At 35.0% G+C, this 25,863-nt stretch overlaps 2 protein-coding genes across 6 annotated transcripts in view; one reads left to right on the top strand and one right to left on the bottom strand.

Moving 5' to 3' along the window:
* The window catches only part of LOC122715972 (lachesin-like), a 312,154-nt gene that overhangs the window by 81,938 nt on the left and 204,353 nt on the right, over positions 1-25,863 (bottom strand). For 4 of the 5 annotated variants that reach the window (XM_043938612.1, XM_043938611.1, XM_043938615.1 and 1 more), the window contains one exon: positions 8,130-8,236. In XM_043938612.1, coding sequence (XP_043794547.1) covers positions 8,130-8,236 — 107 coding nt within the window. Of the gene's footprint in view, positions 1-7,084; positions 8,272-25,863 lie in introns of those variants that run through there. The other variant, XM_043938616.1, reaches the window with a different exon arrangement.
* Positions 11,304-20,211, top strand: LOC122715973 (alpha-(1,3)-fucosyltransferase C-like). Its single transcript, XM_043938617.1, has 3 exons — positions 11,304-13,888; positions 17,381-17,675; positions 18,158-20,211. Exons 1-3 carry the CDS (start codon positions 13,324-13,326, stop codon positions 18,504-18,506), a joined length of 1,209 nt encoding a protein of 402 aa, XP_043794552.1. The 5' UTR covers positions 11,304-13,323; the 3' UTR covers positions 18,507-20,211.

The following is a 25,863-nucleotide window of genomic DNA, read 5'->3' as shown; positions in this document are numbered from 1 at the left end:
GCTTATTCCGAGATATTTTCCATTGCCGGATCCTGCAGGAATTCATTTAAACGAAAGAGTTTTATTGCGATTCTCCGGCTTCGTGGCATAATTAAACCAGGGAAAAATTGACAAAGTCATACGGTTTCTTTCAGTCGTGAATGGTAGAACCACATCGTGGAACGACGAGGGGGGGAAAGGGGTGAAGATTCGACGAGGTTTTGTCGTCGAGCGTGGAATGAAATTCTTTTTCGTTTTTTTTTTTTTTTTTTTTTTTTTGATCCGTCCCGATCAAAGAACTCTCGGACATCTTCGATTCGCGGCTCTCCTCGTCGAATCCGTGAACGAGATCTCGTTAAAATCGGCGATCCCTACGCTCGATCAGTAAGGAAAAACCGATTGTTTCCCTCGTCCTCCGAAAATAACGTTCCACGAACGTTTGGAAAAAGTGAGAGAGAGAGGGGGGAGGGGAGGGAGAGCGTGTTTCGTATCGTTGGCTGGCAAAGAACGCGGGTAAAAAATTGATGAAACCGCAGGAAAGTAGTAGTTCTCTTTTTACGTTTGATCGAGAGTTGGGATGAAACGTCACGGGAGGGAAAGGATCGATAATCGTTAATACTCCGTCCTGGAGCGAAGCGGAGGAGCAAGATATCGTGATTCGATACGATTTTTCAGATTGATTTTATTGGAGCAGATTAAAGGACAGGACTACGCGCTCCTGAATTGCGAATCTATCGTTTCACCAGATCGTACGAGCAGATACAATACGGAATAGCGAGTGACGCGTAACGAGGCAGCGATTTCGTTGGCGGAGAAAAAAAAAAAAAAAAAAAAAAAAAAAAAAGAAAAAAAGGAAGAAGAATGGTGTATGAAAACGTACTCCGTCACGGGAAAATTAATGTTTCGATCGTGTGCACCAACCAAGTTGAGCAATGAGCTTTAATGAAACGTTAATCTCGAATCGAATCGTACGCGAAACGGATGCGAATAAATTGTTTAAAATATATCCGGGCTGCAATTTCGAGTTGCGTTCGGACCAGATAAATTTGCAGATAACGTATCCATCTGTTTACTTCAACGTGGAACCCGATGGTAACTCCTTTAATTGTCGTGATAAATATTATAATGTTTGCTATTTATCACGTATGCTACGAAATAGTTCTGATTGTTTACCGTTTTGTTCGTAAGTCACAGTTGAAAATTGATTATTTTATGCACAAGCTCATCGATATTAATCGATCCATTTATATAATTTTTTAATATCGTTTAAGTTATTTTACTTTTACTATCGTTGTGACATATTTTCTTTTTTTTTTTTTTTTTTCTCGATCAAACAACATGAATTGAACATCGATAACATCAATATTATTGCGTAATTACAATTAATGATATTAACATATTTATATTTTTCAACAATGTTGCGTGCTGTTATTATCACTCGATATTTAAATGGATTAAGGTCGATTTATATTAAGATTAATGAAACATAGATTTCCTTACAAACAATTAATTACTGTCAATATTACAATCATAATGATTATTCATTATGAAATATATTATTAAATATCGGGTGATTTATGGACGCATCGTATAAATGAGATTGAAATAAGCTTGCTGCACAAAATAAGACAAAAATCAAGAACAATAAAATTGCATCGGAGATTCCGTTTCTGAGAAAAATACATTTGAAAGTTAATGAGAGTACGCGTGCATCTGGCTCATTCCCAACTGCATATGACTAAATAATCAACAAAAGGCTGTTCCATATGCAGAAATAGAAAAAAGTAAAATATTTTTATTCAAGTCCTCAAGTTTTTAAATCTTCAAATTTGAAAATTTTTCTAAATATATACACATAAAAATACTCGAGATGTATCCTGAAAATTGTTCAAAAAACGTTTGCCACCAAGAAAATGTTAAAGATTCGCCGTGCACTCATCTATTGCTGGATAAATGCTCATCTTTCGTAGATAAATTATTAATACACTCTTAATCCTGATGGTGAATCTCTGATATTGCAAAATACGTGATTGACAAAATTGCACGTCGAAGAGCATCGATATTTTCCCTCAACGATAATTCATCGATCACATGAATTCATTGTGATGTCCCGTGTGATTCGACAATGAGTTAACAAAAAAAAAGAAAAAAAAAAAATCACAATACTGTTCGTCATCGAAACGAGAACGTTCTTTGAATTTGCATTCGATCCGTCGATAGACGAATTTCCACGAACTTATCGGTTCCATTCGCGGATGGAATAGGTTGAAAAAGCATCGCAATTTCATTCCCAAGGCGTGGCAAAGGCTGCAAACATTTTTACGTTTTCCTCGATATAATGGATGAAACTGTAAACGCGGACGAGCTTACGGTATATATTGTCGCCGCATTGTAACGTTCGTCCCGCTCTTTCATAAAAGTGGATCAGCCGAATTATTAAAATTCTCCTCTGGCTTCTCGATATTATATGCTATTATATTATGCTCGAAGGAATTCGTTTATTTTCATCCCGTTCAACTCGATTTAACGTATTTTACATGTAATGAATTACCATCCTCGTGACTATTATTGATATATCGTTTCTTTTAATTCCAATTTATGCTCTTGAAAATATTTTTCATTAATTCGAAGAGGGATGGACGAGGGATGGTGATCGAGTGCATCGAGTGGTCAAGTAGCAAAGTGTAAAAATAAAAATTCGATGATATTTTTTTTGGTGGAAAAAAAAAAAAAAAGATAACTAACGTTAGAAGTCAATGTATGTAAATAAAATCAGTTATCGAGAAATGGAACGCTCTTGAAAAAAAAAAAAAAAAAAATACGAAACGTATGGGGAAAAATACATTTGTACAGACAATGCCAATTGAGTTTGGTGATATAAAATAAACGTGTAAAAAATTGCAACGGTTGTTCAATTAACTCATACAGCGAAAGTTAGTCGAATAGTATTTATACGTGAGATAGATGGACCATTATAGAGATATATATATATATATTTTTTTTAACAAAAATGACTGAAAGTATAGTTTAATATAGTTTTATATTTATCATAATAATATTTCATTTTATTCACTCGAATTTAACTTAATTCCGATTATTTCAACCATTTTATGCAACTTTTTCGTAATTAACACTCGCGGTCACAATATTTTACGTTGTTTTTACAATGTTTCATTACAATCTTTTCTATACACGATTATTTTCATTTCAATATACGTTACTGTTAACATGCCTCTTTATTCATAAATAATCGTTTAATTATCTTTTTTTTCGCGCGTTTATTTATACGAATCACAATCGATATACCATTTCTTAAATCTTTTCTTCCAATTTTTACAACTCATCGAACTAATAATAATAATAAATTGAATTTACAATTCTCTTCTCGATCAGATTTCTCGAAATCTCTATTATCAGGCTTTTCGATTCGAATAACTAAGAGGAGCGGCTCTTAATCTCATTCCTCCCCCAAAATTCTTCAAATTCAATATCTTCTTCGCCCCTCGCCGCAAATTGTCCCCTCCTCCTTGTCCGACCGAAAATCAAATTTCCATCGATTACGACGACGGCTTCCTTCAGAGGTGTCCTCGGCACCGAACAAAGGAAGGGAGAGAGAATCCCTTTTGGAATTCGAAGGAGGGGACATAGCAGAGAGTGGCAATTTTCCAGGCACGATGGCCACGTTGCCGCTCAGGAACTCGCGGAGTAATTGGCTCGGACTAATAAGCGCCTTCAACCAACCGGTAACATCTTCCCCGCGTGCAGTCACGTGCACGTGCGTGGAAGACATGCAGACGGGGGTTGCGGACGAAGTTCGAGCCGGCCCGGAACACGTGCCGCTCTCGTTTACCTCGCAGCGGTGCTCAATCAACTCCTGCCCACGTAATTGCCAGGAATTCTTCGCGAATAACGGGATCGTGAGACCATCGCGAGACGGTCCTAGAATTCTTCAGTTCAGATGGATGTGAATCGTGGATTTTCTTATCTTTTGAAGAGGAAGAGTTTTTGGTTATATCGGAGGATGAAACACGATGAATGAAAAATTGATAAATGGAGTAAACAAGATATTTAATTTTGGAAATTAATATTATCGTGTTATTTCACGGCAATGTCTGTCTTTCTGGCATTTTATAGTTTAAGATTAGAGAAAGTGGATGCATCGTGAATTGTGGATTTTCTTATCCTTTGAAGCGGAAGAGTTTTAAGTTATATCGGAGGATGAAAGACGAATGATAAATTGATAAAATTGATAAACAGGTAATAGAGTAAATAAGATATTTAATCTTGGAAATTAATGTCATTCTGTTATTCCATTATCTGCCTTCCTGGCGTTTTGTAAGTTTAGAGTTAGAGAAAGTGGATGCATCGTGAACTGTGAATTTTGTTATTTTTTGAAGTGAAGTACTTTTTTGAATTATTCGATTATGCAACGAAAAACTAATGGTAACGAAGAATTGGTAAGGAAATATTTAATAATATTGGATTGACGGGAATTAATGTTATTCTTCTTGGAATTTTGTTATTTTCTATGCGAAGAAGTTTTGACGATTATTGAATTGTGCGACGAAAAGCAACAGAATGGAATTGAAGAATTGGTAAATATATTATGAGATAATTTTGCGAGTACGAAGGAAAATTTATTACACGTGTAATACGGATTCCTCGTTTATGAATCGTGGTTATTAAATCATAATTATTTTTTGTTTGCTTATTTGAATATAGCTATCTATAGGGAAAATAACGATAGATAAATCTTCCCTTATCGTAAATAAGGGATATTATGCGAGCTATTTGAAATCATTCATCTTGCTTGGGTCAAAAATCTATTTTCCCGGCAATTCAATAAATATATATTATCCGTAATTAATCCAAAATTGATCGGGTTTATCAATTATACAGAATTCGTTAAAACGTAATGACAAAATCCGTCTGATACGGTATCGGATTAAATTAAATGTAAATAAGAATCGTGGAAGGATCTCTTTACACCTGGCTCACAGCCCAAAAATATTTACCAGCACTCTCCACCGTCGCGTCATTCTACCTGTTCCATTCAAAATTTAATTCGAGCCAACGCCGGTCACTGAACCGTCCTTTTTCCCTTCATTTCCTGCATTTAAAAGCCAAATAACTTTTGCATCGATTCCCATATCCTCGACACGAATTAAAAATATCTCTTCGCGAAATTTTATCATTCTGATATTTCTATTTTTAAAAATTCGTTCCATAGGATTCCTGTAGATTGATCGAATGAAACGAATCTCTTATGAATCTCCTATTCAAATTTATATAAAAATTCTTATAATTTTTATCTCCTTGCCACTTGCAATTATTAAAATAACGTTTAATTTACAACATAGTAAAAAAAAACTTTCGAAAATTAAGAGAATTCATTTCGATCGAAAATTTCAACGTTTTTATACTCATAATTATTACTCACAATTATACTCATAAGTATACTCATAAGTAAAGTTTCAAATATATTCCACTTGAAACTACTACTATTTCCACTTCTCGACTTATTGAACATTCAAGAAGATTCAAACCCTTTATACCCAAACACTCATAAAGAATTCAAATCCAGTCTCTACCAATATTTCCCACATATATACATTTATCCCCATCCTCCACGAAATAGCGACGAGTATCTAAATCCTTCGTCCAGGTCCTTCCCCTACAATATTATAAACGAAACCACGATTTCACGAGATTATATTTATACCTTATTACCATTCTCATCTCGAAATAACAAACAGATGACAAACAATAACGTAAATAGAGACGAAGCATCGTTATTCTAAGCTATGTTATTCTACTTGGAATTCTGTTATTTTCCATGGGAAGAGGTTTTGACGATTATTGTGCGACGAAAAGCAACAGAGTGGAATTGAAGAATTGATTCTAAGCTCGTCGTCTAACGCGACGAAATACAATAAGAGCACAATTTATTTGCCCGTCAAGTCGTGCTCGATCCGTCTCGTCAAGAGGTGGCCGGATACGTTTGTTCGCGTGTAACGTGGATCGAGTCGCGGGCATCTCCACGGGACAACAAACTGATGCGTTTCCAATAGCGGTGGCGGCGGTGGCGGTTGCATAACATCGGTCCTCCGGCCGATGGGTGGTATCGGGCCGAGATAACGGCGAAGAATCCGCCCACGGACCGGCCAGCGGCGAGATTGCGGTGGAAAAAGAACAGAAGGGGAAATTACCGACACGCCAGAGCCAAGAGGATAGGAGGAAACGTTCTTCGCTTTGGAATCGCGGTAATGCTAATAACGTTGGTTCCTGGGATGGTGGATAATTGAACGAAGGAAGAGGAGGAGAGGGAATCGAGAGGAGTCGCGGAGCTTTACATTTCCGTTTCCTTTTGTACGAATTGCTGTACATTTTTTCTCTTTCTTTCGCTCTCGTTCGATGATTAACGATCGGTGTGAAACTGGTGTAAATGGTGGAGTAATGTGGGACAACGCTGTTTCCATTATCCTCGTGTGGTTTTTAATTTTTGTTTTTCTTTTCATCTCCTTTATTGTCATAAATATGGAAGTTTTATATTTCGTTATATATTTCGTTTCTTCCGTTCTCCGTTTCCTTAATCGATGCGTGGCTGGTCAACGTTATGAATTATCGTGACTATTTTCTACAAACTGTTGCGTTTTACACACGTGATTAAATAGTTGGCAAGATGTTCGATCGGCTACGAAGCACGAATATTCCTTTTTATCTATTTGTATATTTTTATATATATAGATTTATCTTTTACGCGTCTATCTTTTTACGTTTGAACTTCTGTCGTTTCTGCTGCGATAAGAAAATATATGATAAAATGAATAATCACTTATCACGTGTAATATTGATTTTCGGATATCTGTCGAGATAACTGGAAATCAAGCAAATATATCACACTTACACGCATTACAGTTACAATATTCTATATTTTTATAATATGAAAAATACAATGCAATATTTTAACTTCTTACAGAAATTTTCGAAAAAAAATTTATTACAAGATTATCGACGACGGATTATTAAAAAGAAAAAAAAAAAAATTTCTCATTTCCTACTAGACTAAATCTATAAAAGTTTTATCATCAAAATCGATACTTACAATTTATCTCCCTCTTATCGCATCAGAAAATAGTTGTTTCGACGAATATGCTATCTAATCTCACGAAAAATAAACACGCCACACCCGATCGTTAATCAAACTTTATCGATAAGAGCAAAATGAACGGAAACGCTCTTCAAAACGACCATCATCACCACCACCACCAATGTTCACATTGATATCCTATCAAAAAATGGACGCTCGACACGGTGACACATGTTTACTCGCTTTGAGAACGGCTTTTCACGCTTTTCGTGCTACGCCCGACGCGGCACCTAGAGCCGAGGCTCGCCCTGGAATGGAGAGCGCCTCCTCTCCTTCGTGCGCGCCGTTCCATTAAAATCGTTCCAATAAAAGGATTTCGAGCGTGCACGACAAAACGTTCCCGCCACGAGGATATTCCGCCTTGGCGGGAATCGATACATCGGGACCAGATACCGTAAATATTTTAAAACCCGGGGGCGGCGCGCGTTCCAACGTCTGCGCCGCCATTTATTATTTACCCACGACGTTGCGTAATAAAGGAGTGGCTTACGTAAACGGAGAAAATTCGAAGAATCGAATGATACAGTCGTAATACGTTTTCGTCACTTTCGTATTTTTCATCCTTCGATTATTTGTTTTTCCTCACGAATTAGGTAATAAAAATTATTTTAATTTTCGAACGAAGAATTTTTTCCCCCGAGTTTCGAGCGTCTGAAAATTTTATACGCATGCAAATTTCGAGATGTAAACGTAACACGGACGTGTGTTATTTCAAGACGTTTAATTGGAACGCGTGGAAAGGGGAAGGATGGAAATTAGTCGGGTCGATTCGGTCGGTTCTCTTCGTGATAATTGGGAGAGGAAGTTTTCTGAGGAAGAAGAAGAGTTATATTATTCGATTGACGCATTGTGTTTGTTTCGTTCGATTGAGATACACTTCGTCGCCTATAAGAATTTATACGGGAAGCTAGTTCATCTTATAAGGATTGAGGAAAAATACGAGGAATTTGGGAAAGTGTAGAATAATACGAAATGCTGATACATTCTTCGATTTAATTACCTTATAATTACCGAGGTTTTCTACGACGCAGGGTAAACTGACGTCTCTCCCCAATGGCACTGTGACGTTCGGTATCGGCTCGGCAAACATCGGTCGATCCGAGAGGGCTGCAAAGACAGAAAATTCCATTAATTACCGTCCATTTTCCGTATCGACGAATAAGAAGAAACTTTCATTTGCGAATCTTGCGCGACACTTTCTTCGAGATTGTTCATAATTCTATAAGTACGATTTGATTTAACCAATCATTATCTGTCAACAATCAGCTTTCTTGATCCGATTATCGGCAAATCATTGCGAACGATATCGATGTTTTTTACGAGAGGATGTTACTCGAGTCGGTGTCGATCCAAATAGCAACGCACGATAGGAACAAGTTTCCAAAGAAGACGGAGAGGAAGGAAGACGAAGAGGAAAAGGAAACAGGTCACCACGAGTCGTAGAAATCCTTTGGGAAAGTTTCAGGATTGGTCAATGGTGAAGCAAGAGGGCAGTTGGTCGATCGCTCGACTGGAAGAGGAAACCGTCGATTCCGTCACGCATTTATCGAAAATGCATGCAGTGAGAGAGAGACAGAGAGAAGGGAATCATCAATTGAAACGTCGAAATAACTACCAAATTGACAAAATAAAAATGTATTACAGAAATAGTGTTATGTAATAAAACTAAATAAAGTTCTTTAAGATTTCTTTAGACGAGATGATCTGAGCAGAACAATATTAGTCATCATCTTGTTGAAACTATATACATATATATATATATATACAATTTTATTGATGCTAGTTAATGCTAAAATGTTGCACATTTCATGTAAAACGATAGTATCTTTTCAAATAAATAAATAAATAATTTCAATTGTATGGTAAACCTAGCGTCAAAAAACATTTCTTCGAATGTAATGGAGTTGTATGCATTTAAGGATTTTTCAATTATTTACATAACCGCTTAGAATGGGAATCTACCTCGTGGAGTAACGATTCATAACCAGTTTCGTATATACGTATATACATATTTGATGAGTGATTCGATATTACTAAACGCGTGTGACGTTTTATATATAGCCTATTATTATTCGATTAAACAAACGCACGAGAATCCAATAGAAAAATGGCTTACAATTAAAAAATCGTTTCGATTAAAATCGATCTAACCACCGATTTGTATAACAAAAATTCCTTCAAACGATCTTGCGATATATTTGTGCCCGTTTCATCGACGAGTCATTATTCTTATTTGATCTCAACTGGTCGTTCCAGATTATTATATTCGAACCTGTCTATGTATGTGTATATGTCTATGTATGTGTATATGTCTATGCATTTATATAGGCGGCGATATAAATCCGCGAAGGGAACTCTCTTATAAAGTCGCGCCACTCTTTTAAACTTCGATTATGATTGATTTCGCGGCGTTTCGAGTGGCGTCGAAGAATAACGTCGCGGATACCGTGATGATGGATCGGCCCGTGATTAATGAGAAGAATTAATCACGGTGTGGTGGTTGCTCTGTGTCGCGGGGTTATCAATTTGCTGATTTTAACCCAAAGTTTAGGATCGAAACGATCGTCTTTCTAATCCTTGCAACGAGTTTCAAAAACAGTCAAATTATTATTTAAAATTCGAATGAAACGAGAGGCTGTTGATGATGTATCAATAACGCCAAATATGAATAATATATTGCGGAGTTTGTGGTGTGATTTTCTTGCTGATTGATGATGATGATTCTCTTGATCGAAATATCGCTGATTGATGAATTAATATTTCTTCGATCAATGGTCAAGATCATCCTCTCCTTGTGGCTGTACAGAATTCTTCGTTGGATAGCAATAAATTATTTTATTATTTCTTTATCTCAAGAGAAATAACAGAAATCGCGAAAATATAAGTATGATCCAAATTTTCTAGTAGCATTATTTTTATAAGAAAAAGTGTGAATACAGTTGTATCCCTTCTTAACACGAGGCAGAGATTCAGAAGGTCGAGGAGCATTGATTGAAGTTTGAATAATCTTGACGAAGAACTTTGTATTTCATTCCAGACAAGTGTGAATACAATTATTCTGCGGCTCTTCATTTATGAAATAGGAAGGAATTGCTTTCAACACCTCTTTTTTAATTCTTCATTCATCGAATGAAGATTTCATAGAATTAAAGAATCTTCGAGAAGAAATTCTACGCATCTCTGTCATGATTCATTCCTTGAAATTTCATTATCTCCTTCTTAGAAATCTATAGTATATCTCGATTGTCGTAATCGACATAACATCCGTTCACTTATTGAACTTAGGGCGTGACCAATATTTATGAAACGAGATGTTTCAAAATATCTTTATCTAATTAATTCTTTCTCAAAATAATTTACAGAAAGTGAAATTAAACTTCTCGAAATTTCATTTAAATATTTATCGATAAACGTGCGTATCGCGATATATCTCAAAATTTCGTATTTGAAAAACGGAAAAGAATCTTAAAGGAATAATCGTTAAAATCACCGACAGAGAAGTTCCTTTCATAAATCACGACATCGAACGCACGTGATTTTCCGTTTCCGTTCATCCAGGGTTGCGGTGTCGTTCAACCACGATTGCCAAGGCGCCACAAGTTTTACGATTGAGCGATATAAGGAGCGAAGTTATACTCCGCTAAGTCACTCCATTTCCCCGAGAAAAGCTTCTTAATCGACCGATCTAGCCTCCCCTTCCCACCACCTTGCGTATAAGTTTCAATTTTATCGAGGATTTGTCGATAAAAATCTATCCAACGTTCATCGATGGACAATAAAACGATCAATTTTGAAACTCGCTCGTTCGAAAACAAACTTGAAAAATGAAAAATGAAAATTCAATACTTGTTCTGTTTAACACGAATACGCACAACGAAGTTTATATATCCGACTATTCTCTAAAATAAGACGAAACTACAGTACTACTTTATACTTAATGCATTAAACTTAATTACTTAAATAAAATGTTATGTTTAAATTACTAAAAGTTTAAGATAACTTTGTAATTTGCCTTATCTTTTTTCAAAAATTATATCGTCTCGTACTTATTTATTGATAAAAAAATTAATTTATTGATAAAAAAATCACGAAATTTTTTTTTTCGAAGTTTACGATATTATTTATTTACGTTCAAGCGTTCGACATTTCGTGAAATCTCATTTTTTTCAACCAAACGTTATTCGTTCGATTTCTTTATTTATAACAATTAATATCGATATTCAGGTCAAAGCGTAAAAAAAGAATATCTCGCGTTCCGTTTCTTACTATATAACGTAAACATAAAAAGAGAACGACAAACGATATGTAAAACTGATAACTCTTCCACGCCTTGTTAGAACAATGAATGCCTTCTTCGGAACTAGCATAGATATTACAGCGCGCACATTGCATTTGACCAGTCGGCTTACAACTGCTGGCACAGTCGGTAGTCGCGCTATTCTCTTGTCTTTTCTCTCTGCGTATTCGGTATTCGTCTCGCGATCGTTCGTCATTTGTCGCGTTTATTAAAAGAAAAAAAAAAAAAAAAAAAAAAAACGTTGCTTCGATCGACTCGAGAAGAAAAAAAAAAAAAAAAAGAGAAATGTAAAAACGGAGTCGAAGATTCCGATCGTATCTCAACAAAAATTCGACGCGTGTTCGAGAGAAATAAGGGAAGAATACGCGGCGGTGGTGGTACACGGTGTTGGACGATTCACGACGGCAGGAATGACGGTGGTGAAGGTGCAAGGAAGGTGCAACTCTACGCGGATGGATACGCGGAGATTTTCGGAGTAAAGTAAAACTCTGCGAAGGAGGAGCAAATTCCTCTCGATCACGAGACACACGCGCGTGCCCTACATTTCCTATCCTATACGTTGGACGCGGCGATGGTGAACCATCAATCACGAGTTTTATCGGCCTTTCCATCCTCGAGCCTTCACCGGAAACGGAGCCATCCTTTTTTGCATTCGACGCGCGATACAATCGCGTCTTGATGGACTAAAAATCCTCGGCTCGAATGTTCGAGCACCCTGTGAACCCTCCGCCAGTTTTCTGGGATAATAAACGCGTGAAATCTGAAATTTTCGCCACGTTTAAAACAAACGAAAGATAGAAAGCGATAGAGAGAGAGAGAAAGAGAGAAGATTTCCGTTGACACGATATATGTACAATTTTCGATCGGTTTCGCGCGGGCGCGTGTGCGTGCGCGCGAGTGCGTGCGTGTGTGTCAAAGGGATAGGAAAGTTCGATCTTTCTTTGGAAACGAGTAACTTTTAATCGAACGAAACCTGATATGTAATCTCGTATCCCCGTTTCTTTCCCTCTTTGCGTGTCATTTCTTCCTTCCTTTTTTCCTTTTCTTTTTTTTTTTTTTTTTTTTTCACTCTATTGCACGGCGTCAAAGCGGAACACGCGAAAGGAAAAGAGAGAACGGGGAGGGGGCACAATAGAGAGACAGGTTGTCGTTTTGTTCGTTTCCTTTATCGTTTAGTAGCCACTGGGTAATTGTGTTTTTTATCTACCTGTCAGTTGCATATCTACTGGAAGCAGGAAATTTAATACGTAAATGAAGGAGAAAGAGAGAGAGAGAGAGAAAGAAGAGAGGAAGATAAATAAATAAAATGTACAGTCAGGTTTCTTCAAATCGTGCGAACGAAGGGGGAGGGGTACGAAGAGTTTCGTTTTTATTCGTAAATTGGCCGACTCGCGGAGAGATCGATGCCCGCTCGGTTTGCTGAATCATTGATCGGTAACTATAACGTTCGAATAATTTATACCGTCGATGGTTTTTGGAATCGTGAAATATTTAGAGTCTCATGATCGTTGCGGTGTAACGAAATACCCGGCCCATTTGGTAAACCGCTGTTACAAACGTTTCCGTATTTCCACGCCGGTGATCATCAGGTTCGCCGCCTTCCCCGATTGTTCCAACGATTTGAGAATCTTTCACCCTCCCCTTGAACATCATTTCCTCCCGTTGTCCATCTCACGATCAATCCCACGCATCCATCCTATTCACTGTCAAGAACAATTTATCTCGTTACCTCGTTGACGGACGACAAACGTCAAATTTCAAGTGGTCGATAATTAAGATGACCAGGAATCGCGAAGGGTGTTGTTTCGTGATCGAAATAAATCGGTGAGAGAAGAAATTTTCGACGAAAAAGGGAGGGGTGATTGAAAGCAAGGACGGGGAAACAAAAGGAGAGAGGATGAGATTATGGATACTGGAGAGGAACAGTTTGATCGCCCTAACGATCTTCACGTTCACCCTCTACATACTGTCCATCTATTTCAACGGCACGATCGACGATATAATACATTTCAAACGGACCAGCGTGGGGAACGACACTCGAGTCACAAACACGACCAAGAAAATCCTCTTCTGGAACACGATGTTCGACGACGAGAATTTTTACATGGGGAAAGGAGACGTATTCGTCGATTGCCCCGTGAACGATTGTTACGCGACCCACGAAAGAAGTTACGCGAGTCTCACGGAATTCGACGCGGTCCTGTTCCACGGGAACGAGCTGAAGCTCGCCGATCTGCCTTTACGAAGGAGCCCGCGCCAGTGGTACGTTTTCGTGAATCTCGAAAGCCCGGCCAATAGGCCCCTGTCCGACCATTTTTACGAGGATTTCTTTAACGCCACGATGACGTACAGATTGGACAGCGATATTGTATGGACTTATGGGATCGTGAAGGACGTCAACAATGGGCAAACTGTGGCGCCTGACAGAGATGCACGTTGGAAAGCGTTCTATAATCGATCAGGTAATGTAGGCGTAAAACGTAAAATTGATTCTCAATCTTGAAAAATATTGGAATATTTTCGAAATATGGGCGATATTTTGAAAAATATTAGGTAAACTTTCTCTTTCTATTTGTGATAGAAAAATATTCGATAAGATGAATGGAATATTTGTGAGAAACTGAAATTGAAAATGAACAGGTGTGTCCTCACGGAGGGGAAGGAAAATACAAACAAAAATCGATTCTATTAAAATAAGCAAAGAGGTTCGTGTAAATAATAAGATCTGACCTTGTTTTTTTATAATGCAGTGTCGCAATAATCCACGCATAAGATACGTACAACGTAATTAGATGACTCACTTCTCCTTCTTCCTTTTCTCATTTCAACGCAGTTAGAGAATCCATTGCCTCGTGCGCAATCGGACACCCTGTACATGTAATTCTTATTCATCTCTGGAATCTAAAACTTCGAATTCGAAGAAGAAGAGGAATTTTTAAAAATTGCGACCATTCACAAATTCTATCACAAATTGAAACGGAAAATTATTGAAGACTTATTTAAAACATTTTTTTTTTTCTTCCGGAAAAAAAGAAAAGAAAAGAAAAGAAATTCAGAATTATTCCCGATACAAACTCTTTTAATTTTCTTCCCACGTTTCTTGCACTTTTTTTTTTTTTCCTCTACTAGAAGAAGAAAACTTTCTTGATTACCTAATACATCTTGGACATTGATCACTCGAGAAAAGTTTGCCTCTTCGTCGCAACTAAGTACCTGTTTCGCAAGAATGGTACTACATGCATACGTATACACATACATACATACATACATACATACATACATACATACATACATATATCGCTCTACCCACTCGTTTTTCCGCGTGGAGGACGCATCATCTTGTCCCACGTGCTTCATAATCGTCGCGGTTCGTAATTAATGTCGGTTCCCCTGCTGCTTTTGCTCGCTACGACAAAGAACGCGGCTATTTGCTGGCGTAACACGAGGCACCGCTGGCTGTTCTTTCCCCCCTGCGCTCGTTCCAAACGAAACGGCGAAAAAAATTCGCTATGACGACTTCCTTCGCGTGCAACTGGAAAAACAGACGGGAAAATCGTTGTCTCGCGAACGTAGAACCGAGGATGTTGCAGCAAGAGGAAGAGAGGGAGGGAGGCAGCTTTAGAGATATTAAATTGCTTATAAAATTATTGTATCCCGATGTGAGCAAAAGTTAAAAATAGAAACGATAATTGTGAGAAATAGTGTGTCTACAAAAAAAAAAAAAAGAAAATAATAATAAGAGAGTAGAGGTAATGAGGAAATTATTTTTTTAAATACATATTTTTCTTTACGCCTTTGATTTTATTTGTACACGATAATTGAATATTATAAACAAGTTTATTTTGAATAAAATAAGTAAATCGTATATATCTGGTTACGATATAAAATATCGGGAAAAAATTGGGAAAATATTGAAACTGAAACTAGTTTGGGTATAAAAAGAGTAAAGTCCAAATATATGATCCTGAAATAATATATGTATTGCATGACGTTCTGTAGAATGATTTTTATTCGTTCGCCTTTTTTTTTTTAATTTGTTAAAAAATCATTGGAAAAAATATTTCTACATGACATTATAAATGTGTATAGAAATTTTATGTAAATTAATATTTTACGAATATTATTATAGTTTGGAATATATATATATTTGAATTGCACGACACATTTTTTTTATTATATTATATATGTGTTGAATATTTGAACTCGTTTTAATAAAAATTCATAGATCCAGTGATGAAACTGATTTTCAATTCTCGCCAAATCATTATACAAACATATAACATTTTACAAATATTTTTCCATTTGAAACATATATCTATATTCCACATTATCAAATTCATGATTGAGATAACGCAGGCGAGTTAATAGCAAATTTTTTAAGTGTGCAATAGCGAAATGACGTGTTATGAAGATAAAACGGTAATTATAACAATTTCCTATTTCCTTTTTATAAAGACTATCATTCGTAAAAAGAAAAAAAAAAAAATTGTGTCACGAAGATACGCAGCAAATTAAAATCTCTTTGAGAAACAATAATAATATGCGTCAAATTCGAGATTATTCTTAGACTTACTGCATGATGATGATTCACTTTGATACATTTTGTATACATCTTGCACCTTGTGCAAATGAGTTTTTGAATATTAAACGTAATATTCTCGTAGTCTTTTATAATTGCATATTTTTTGATTTAATTTTATCCGACTTTCCTCTTTTCTAGAATCAAACATCACGTTTAAGTCGCCATTTTTAAAAACAGAGAAAATATCTAAAACGATCGTAACCGAGTAAATGAAAGCAATTTCAGTAGAAACACTGGTGGAGTGAGAATAATGTTTCAGTTTATAGGTTTCCAAGAAAATTACTTCAATAAAATATAAATATTTTAGAGAAGAAGAGAAGAAAAATGTAAATATTTTTGTAAAACCAGTTTCATTACTTTTCAAATCCATCATATCGTGTTTTCACGTATAATATTTAATTAGTCAATTCAATTTTTGGCGAATTTTTTTTTTTTTTTTAATAATAAACGATACGTATTATATATAACATTTATTGATTTATCGTCGCGTTAATAATTCAAAAACTGTTCAAAATAAATTCTACTTTTTTTTTTTTTTCTACTGCAAAATCTTCAATTGTCGAGACTAATAAGATCAAGAATAATCAGTATTAATTACTTTTTTGTTTTTCCCGTTTTCACGGCATTTAAAAAAAAAAATTATCGTGTAATCAACGAAAATTAAATTGCAAATCTTGTTGTTGATTATTTTTTATCGACGTTGATGTTATTACGTATTATTACACGTTGCTGCGAAATATTGCTGCTGAGGAATGGACGAGTGTGCCATGCTCGAAAAGAAAAGATAGAAAAGTCTGTGAAGAATAAATTCGCGACAATTATTTTGCGCAATCGCGTTACGTAAACGCGCCACAACAACCTTCCCTGAACCACTCTTGTTAATTAAAGTGCCTACGATGACTTTATTAACCGTTGCAAATTACCTGTCTTCCACGTCTGTTTATTTGTCCAACAACTACTGTCCTTTCCATCCTTTCCTAGGTGGTTACGTTTCCAACTTAAGCGAATGAAGATCGATTTATATTCATTAGATACGGGCCAAGGCGATTCACACACCCTTGCGTTTCACCAATGGGAATTGTCCTAATGGGAGATGTGTAACGAGCACGTGTCACGCACGTATAAATGTTATTACTTGATTTTATAATACGGTAAAAAATGTAGGAGGATTGGTATCGCGTCGAATACGAATGTAAATCGATCTTAAGACGTTTATCCACGATTATTGTAGAAGGATCGTGAGAATTTTCTCGATCGATAAAATATAACTGGATAATGCCAAGGTATTAAAATTATCGGTTTTTAACGCATTTAAATCGCATTACGATCTCTTAATTAATCGTGTCATAGAAGCAACGATTCGTCTGCACAGGTAACCAGTCGCACAGCCGCGAGGATGCATCTTCATCGAAGATGTTTCGAAGGAAGGCGAGGCCGATAATCTGGTTCGTGAGCAACTGTCGGGCAAAAAGCGGTCGGCAGGAGTACGTGGACGAGCTGTCGAGGCACATACCGATCGACGTTTACGGGAAATGCGGGACCATGTATTGTCCACCTAGCGTGGACTGCTTCAAGCAGGTCGTCGAACCCCACTATTTTTTCTATCTGTCGTTCGAGAATTCGTTCTGCGACGATTACGTAACCGAGAAGCTGTACAATGCCCTCAGGTAAAACAATGGACGATCTCGATGATAGAATTGTTACTAGACGTAGCTCGTAACCGCCTCGCTGATCGATTTCGAATCGGCTGACGGATCTGCGCTACGAATTCGTGTGCAATTGTTCCGACATGTGGCCGTTAAATTAATTCTCTTTCTCCTCGTTTTATCTCTTTTCTAACTCTTTTCTTCTTTTTTCATATTCGCTATATGTATGCTAGATACGAGAGATTAGATTAGAGAAAAAGGAAAAGATTGTTTTAATATTTATTTAGATTACGTGATTTCGATTCTCAACTTGAGTTTGAATATAAAAATATTTTCAATATTACTTCTAAGATTTCGATAAGTTTTATTTATCGTTTAGTGTTTTGTTTAAGTTTGGAATAGATTTCGTTTAAATTTTTTTTATCACTGTTTCGCGGATTTATGACACGCGAAAAAAGGATTTAATTTATAATCAAAGAGTGTTGCTTTCCTTTTATTTACAGGTACAACGTGATCCCAATCGTATACGGTGGCGCCAATTACAGTCTCTTTGCCCCACCACGATCTTACATAAACGCATTCGACTTCGATTCTCCGAAGGATTTGGCCGAATATTTAAAGAAACTGATCAAAGATCCGCGGGAATATAATAAATATTTCACTTGGAAGAGGTATTACAAAATCGATGGCGGCATTCGACACGCCGCTTGCAATCTTTGCGAGTTTCTCCACAAGAAGAAAGAGCCGCGAATGTACAATTCACTGTCTAATTGGTATAGTCAGCAAAAATGTCCTCTCCAGGAATTTTTACGTTATCACAGTTACCTTACAGGTTTCGTTTTAAAAGACTGACTTTAATAACTGACTATATTTTAAGTTAAATATATATATATATATTTTTTTTTATTTTTAAAATATCGTAATCGTTACATCGTTAAATGGATTAAAATGAAAATCATGAAAAATCTATGATTTCATCTCCTCGTTTATTTAAATATTTATAATTTTTAATCAAAATGATCGTGAACTCGACGCATTTACCATATTTTTCGTATTTATTATAGGATTTATTGTACGATGTAGTGAACGGTATTGTGTAAATGCAGAGACTTTTTTGTCGTTTGAAAACTCGGTAAGTGGAACATTGACTTTCGATGAACTGAAATAGGATTTCGAACGATAAATGAAACGCGAATTTCATCTTGTTCCATGAATTCGCTAATTGTAAATAAAGTTAAACGAATCATCTTTAAACGAGGACACACCTCGTATATTCATTAAATTATTCATTAAATTTGTTAAATTTGTTAAAAATATCAATTTTTGACAAAAAAAAAAAATAAAAAACTTCGCGCACGATTATAATAAGAAATAATTTTGTGATAAAAGTATTTCACGATTCAGAAAATCAAAGCGAAGTTCCGTCATTACACCTTCTATAAAATATTCACCAGTTGAATCGTAACGTTGAATGCACCGAAAACCAATGATTTTCATAATTTATTCCGTCACACCGGTTTGCTTTCGAGCATTGAAATGTCAATTAAACCGAACGTACCTCGAAAGTATTTGCAGTTTCAAACTCGTTTAAAAAAAACTTTCAACGATCCAACGTTGAAAAAATTCCTACTGACTAAATTAATCTGTAATTTATTATGAGTGGTATAAATATTTCGATAATTAGTTATGTAGATATCTTAAAAATTAAAATCGATGCTCGTTCAAAGTTATCGGGTATAAAACATATGTTATTAAAGTTTTGTATTTCACGTATTATACTGCGCGTCATGAAAACACTATAATTCCGTGATGACTCAGATTATTTAAATACAATTTACATTAGCGACTTACTCGTTCTTATTCAAACAGATATGAAAAAGGAAGAATGGATTTATTTTTAACCATCGAGGCAAATAAAAAAAAAAAAAAAATCGCACGTGGAATAATTACTTTGACTTAAAAAAAAATTTTGACTTGAAAAAAAAATTAATCAAAAATATGATAAACATGATAATAATGATGAAGTGAATTGTTAAAAATCTTTGTTTTAATGTTTGACGAAAAATCACAGAAAATCACACAATGACAATTTCTTTGCGTAATTTTAATTTTAATTGTTCAACATCGGAATCATTCATTGTAAAATTGCAATATAAAGCTTGTTTTTTTAACATCTAATTGAACAAGTCAAAATATATTTAATAAATAAAATATAAATTCTTTTTCTGAATTTTTTGCATACAATATAATATAATATAATTCAAACACCAAAATTGAAATGCTTGATAATAAGCAAACGATAAGAAATCCACGCAAATATATTTACATTTTAATTTTTCTATTTGTAAAACCATTCTATGATTTCATCGCCATTAAAGCCGGCAAATTATTTCTGTTTAATCGTCCTCCAATTTATTTACGAAATTGCGTGACAAGTTCCTCAAGGTTACCAAGTTTCATTCTCTATTTTTAGAGTCGCGATGATTAGAGTGACTGTGTATTATTACGCTCCTGTAAATAACTATTACGATAAAAATCCTATTCGAGGAATTAAAAAGATTTCTTTCATTGATCGCTTTAAAAATTCTTCTTGTTATATTTGCATATATACATATATGCATATACGATAATTTCATCGATATTTCTTCTAACTTTTCAACAACTGTGCACTCAATTAAACACTCTTTCGCAGAATTTATCAACTGACGATATTAAAAAAATTTGCAAGTTCGCGAATGATTAGATCATAACACATACCCACAAAATAATCGATTTGATGCATGTATCAGAATTGTACAGAATTCGAATGCTTTTACAAATGCTTTTAGATTTTTCGAAACAGTTATATTAAAGGGATAAGCCTAAATTTTGACCTGTAATTAGTATTAAAAATTTAAATTAGCAAATATAGATATTAAAAATCAATCGAGAACATTACCAGTAACAATCAATTACAAATTTTAATCTTGTTAAACCGAGATTGAGAATAAACCTAATTAATTATATCAAATTTTAATTATAACATTATTTCATCAACAAAGCTATATGTAAGTACGACGTGATTAAATTAAATCATAAATATTCAGAAGGAAACGAAATGAATTTTCAAGACAATCTAATACAATTTACGATGGCAATAATGGAATCCGTTCTTGCGGATCCAAATATCGGGACAAACGAAACAAGAAGAGGATTCGTTGGGGCGAAAAGAAACGTTGGACGAGACACCTTCGTGTTGCTCGGTTTAATTGAAGCTCGTGCCATTTCCTTCGAAAGTTTCGAGTCGTCAAAGATGGCGCGTGTTACACGGCCGCGTAAACAACGTCATCGAGAGAGACGTTTCGTATCGGGACATTCTTCCACGATTTCTTGGACGATAGAACTGGTCTGAGGAAATTCCTTCCTGTTGGGTGAACGGTCTGAAAAGGCTCGTAATCGCGTTGGACCCGTTAAACAAGTTCAGTAAGATGCCCCGACAAAATTGTTCGAATCGCGTTGAAATTGTTTAAACTCGCAGAGAAAATTTCGAATATAATTGGCTTGATTCCGCGATTCTTCAAGCAAACAAGCTGCGATCTGCCCGAACGATTACGAAATTCGTTTTGAACGAGGCATTTAGAAACGTTGCTCTTTGCTGCATTCGTTGGAAAATATAATCGTTGGAAAAAGTGTTCGATCTTTCCCGTGTATATTTTCATCGTGAATTAATTTTAATCCGATAAGATCGTAACATCAACGGTATTTTGAATTTCAAATAAATACGTAATAATCGATGAGCATTCATGGAAAACAATAGCGGTTTGTTAATTATTTAACAATACGGTAGTTTCCACGAGTGATGCGCAAATTCCATGGAAAAAAAATTTAGTGAAAGAATACCGACGTGAAAATTATAATTCCTCGTCAAGTATTCGTTTGATCGATCTTTCTTTTCTTCGATCTTCGATCCATATTATCATTAATATTATATTCTATTATCCTTCGTAAAAGAATCGAGCGACGAAGCCACGTCTTTAGACAATTTTCGAATATGACAGAAAATATATGATATATGGATTTGGATGCCATATTTTTTCACAGGATGAAACTAGATGTTTTGGACCAGTCAACGTGAAGAAACACAAATCGATGGAACATTTTTTGCAAAACTGAAAATCCGTACAATAGACCGTTGGTTAATCACTTTTATAAAACTTATTCCGCGATGAGGTACAAGTTTTTACAGCGATATCGCGTCGATGTTAAAATGAAATGATTAGAGGATAATAAAACGAGTAAAGAAATTATAGTTTTTTTTCGTATTTTTTTTTTCCTTCGTTAAATGAAGTTCTTCGTGATATAATAGTGATTGAATAATTACTTTGAATAATTTTAACATATCATTAATTATCGTGACGTTAAAAAAATTTTATAGTACACATTGATATGTTAATTGATTATTCAACAAGTTTCTACTCGTTCACTCGTTATATTCATCAATATATTTGCATTATTATCACGGTGGTTCTCAATCTACAAGGGATCTTCTCAAACTGATCGTAAAATAATCTTTGCAAGATCGATGCAATTACTTTATGATTATTTATGTAGAAAATTTTACAATGAAAATTATGGATTTATTAATATGTCTTTGTGGAAGCATAATAAATTATGGCTTTGAATCGATCCTTCAAAGATGTTCCATGAATATATTAATTCCTAGTATAAATATTAAATATTTTATATTTATTACGATACGTATTTTCGATTAATATTTCATTTAGTATTCGAGTAATTCTCATTTGATCTTGCATATATATATATAATTTACTTTTAATTTGTTCTTAAAGAATATTATTATTGCACGATATTAATTCTTATTCCATAAACATATTCATATCCGGGATTTCTAAAAAGATGATGTTTTTCATTTTATATATTTTCAATGATAATATATTTAAACACGTTGTTGCACAAATTTTTCAATTTCAATCTCGATATTAAAATATCTAAAAATACTACGTGAATTTTTCACGAAGATTTCTTCAAAAATTTCCAAAAAAAAAAAAAAAAAATGTTAGACACGAATTACTCTCGTTTACGATTTCAGATAAAAGCATTCACAAAACAGATTAAACAAACGTGTTCTTGAGAGACGTTGCAATTTTTCAAGCTATTGCAAAAGATCTTGAAAAATATTAGACTCGGATTCTCTCAGTTTCTTCCAAAATTCGAAAATTCGTCACAATCTCTCACAACAATCTCTCGGATCAATTATTTAAAAAAATTCTTGGAACTCGAAACGCGTGAAACTCTTCGAATTCTCGCAATTCTCGAAACTCACCTCGTCGAGATGTATCTGCGGGGACCCCGGATCTGAATTCGTTTTTGCAAATGGCGGTGGGGAGAACAACGTGTTACTCGAATGTGAACAAGGCTAATAGCAAGAAGAATGCGAGTGTATGATTTGCGGGCAAACGTGAGGCGAAGAGTGGCTGGAATACTACGCTAAACTGTTCAGAGACATGTACGTCGACATTTGCGGCGATTGCGGTAATTATAACTGTTCTTGCGGTAACCGGTGCTTCTCTTGCGAGATTGTAAAGCACGCTAGTTACTTTATCTAGTTATTTTCTGCCTCGAGAATGCTTTGAACGTGGACGAGTTCGCAACGCAGCGAAACAACGTCATATTTTTTTTTTTTTTTTTTATATTAAAACATTTGATCTTTCTTCTTGTCCGAGCGCTTCTGCGAGATGGTCGATCGGAATCGATCAGAATTATATATATTTTTATACCGTCCTTGTGTACAATTGTATGTTAATGCAATTACGTTATAACGTATTACGTAAACGATTGCCTTCAACGTGACTAGATTGATTAAACGTTTAAAAGTTGTCCATGATACGATGTTGTTGTACGTGTAGGTTAAAAAAAAAAAAAAAAAGAAAAGAGAATAGCAGTTGTGCGCTAATAAAATTTACTAAGATATATATCTGAGATAATTATTATGGATTAGCGCAGTCGATTTATTATTATTTATTATTATGTGACTTTTAAAATTAACGCTCACGAAACGGCTGGTTATTTTAAACGAATTAATTTTCTTTTTATTATTTTTGCCTATTTAACACGATAAAGCGTTTTAAAAAAATGATTCGAATGATTCAGACTCACGATAAAACTTTTTCATTTCTTTCATTATTATTGGGATCCGATTATCGTATGAGGCGACAATATAATTGCATATTTTAAATATTTCCTGATATTGAAATAACGTCATTTAATAAATATGTTTAAAAAAAAAAGTAAAAACAATCTCTCTTCGCGATTATATTTTTGACAATTATTTTCTTCTGCCAAGTTTAAAATCAGAAAATAATGAAATAATTCGTACGAAAATAATCGTTACCGATAAATTATTTCCAACAAGTCGTTCCTTATTTCAATTTCAATTGAAATTTACCCAAGTTTGGAAAGAACATCGACAGGCATTGATGCGAGAGATACAGGATCATGTTTTTCATAGCTTGTCGTCCATTCAATACCATCAAGAATGAAAATTTCGAATATCGAATATTCCATATTCGAACCCGATACAGGAGAGAAAAGTTGCTCGTAAAAGTTTGCTTGTAAAAGTTTTTATCCCGCGTAACAATCGTCGATCCAACGTCGAATGATCAAAAGTGGCGGGCGTTATTACCGGTTAATCGTTACTTCGAAGCGGTCTGTGACGAAAAAAGGAAACAAAGAAAAAAAAAAAAAAAAAAAAAAAAAAAAAAAAAAAAAAAAGAAAAGAAAAGAAAAGGGAAAAAAACGCGCCTTTTGTCGCGCGATATTGTTTCCAAAGTTAATCCATGCGAGATAACAACTTCCGTTCGGCGCCGATTGAAAACCGCAAAGCAGCTGTTACCTTGGACTCGTTTGGAGCGAAGCGAGGAGCGCCTCTATTCAAAGGGATCGTTCGACGCGAGTGTTTCCAACGTTGGAGGGGGAGGGAGGGGTGGCGCACAATGGGGCGCATTAATATCGGGGAATAATCGAAAAATTACATGGGGCGTAAACGCGTGTCCTCCACACGAAACGAATTGACGTAACAAGCTTTCGTTCTTTCTCGGTTGCCGCTCGATTAACCGGTCGTTGTTCCCTCGTTAATTGGAAGAAAGATATCGAAGGATTTATTAATGGTTAGCGTTTTCCAATGATGGCTGTGTTAGACATATATCGAATCGAACATTTTTCACAACTTTTAATACCTTTTTCTAATACTTTTCATGAATGAATAAATATTAGTCTAGTCTAATAATGTAATAATAATTATGTAATTGATGTACGTAAGAGTATTTATAATAACGTGTACACTGTTATGCACTGGAAAATCTTTATAAGAAATTTATTTATCTCTATGTGGAGTAGTAATAGAAAATAATTTACGAGCGTGTAAATTGTAATAAGAATGTGTGTATAATGTTATTAACGTTATTACATGAATGTTTGTGTGTGTATATATCGAGAAATTTATTTTTTCGATGGAAGATCTTTTAGTAAATTTTAATCAAAACTGCGAATATTAGATGAAACTTTTTACGTGTAATTGAAAATATAGCGAGATGAATACAAATAAACGTTCTTATCGTATCTTATCGTTATTTATCACTAATAACCGTGTTTGTTGCCATTAATTAACAAATGCTGACCATTGGACTAAATCACCGATACGGTTTCGAAGGATACGTCGAATATATATACATTTTTTTTTTGTTTCGATGGAGAAGCACGATCGATGATTAATAAAACGGAATAAAAAATGGAGATAAAAGAGAAAAGAACCGTACTAAATGGATGTCGTTTGACATTCTGGCGGAATAAACTTGAACATTTTGTATCGACAAATTGACATAGAGAAAAACAACAAGTTTCAGAACGTTAAATTGTTAAATTCGTTTGACAAGCCGCCGGTGGATGGCACTCTTTTGAACCCAAGAGATCCAGTATATAAATTTTATCTCTCTTGTTGTTGTTGTTTTTTCTTTTTTTTTTTTTTTTTTTTTTTCTCTTTTTTTTAGAGTTTCGCGTGTCACGAATTGGCCAGCTTTGACGCGAGGTATTAACGGTGAGAACAGTTTCGATTGAAATCGAGAGAACGTCGCAAAGTTAAGTCATTTCCATCTCGGTGAATTTTTATATTATCATTTAACTTTTCAACGCGATATCGAGACAAAGTTTGAAA

The sequence above is a fragment of the Apis laboriosa genome, unplaced genomic scaffold (genome assembly GCF_014066325.1).
Source record: "Apis laboriosa isolate Shangri-la unplaced genomic scaffold, ASM1406632v1 scaffold40_cov151, whole genome shotgun sequence".
In the NCBI taxonomy this organism is placed as follows: Eukaryota; Metazoa; Arthropoda; class Insecta; order Hymenoptera; family Apidae; genus Apis; species Apis laboriosa.
This window is presented reverse-complemented; position numbering and strand designations above follow the sequence as displayed.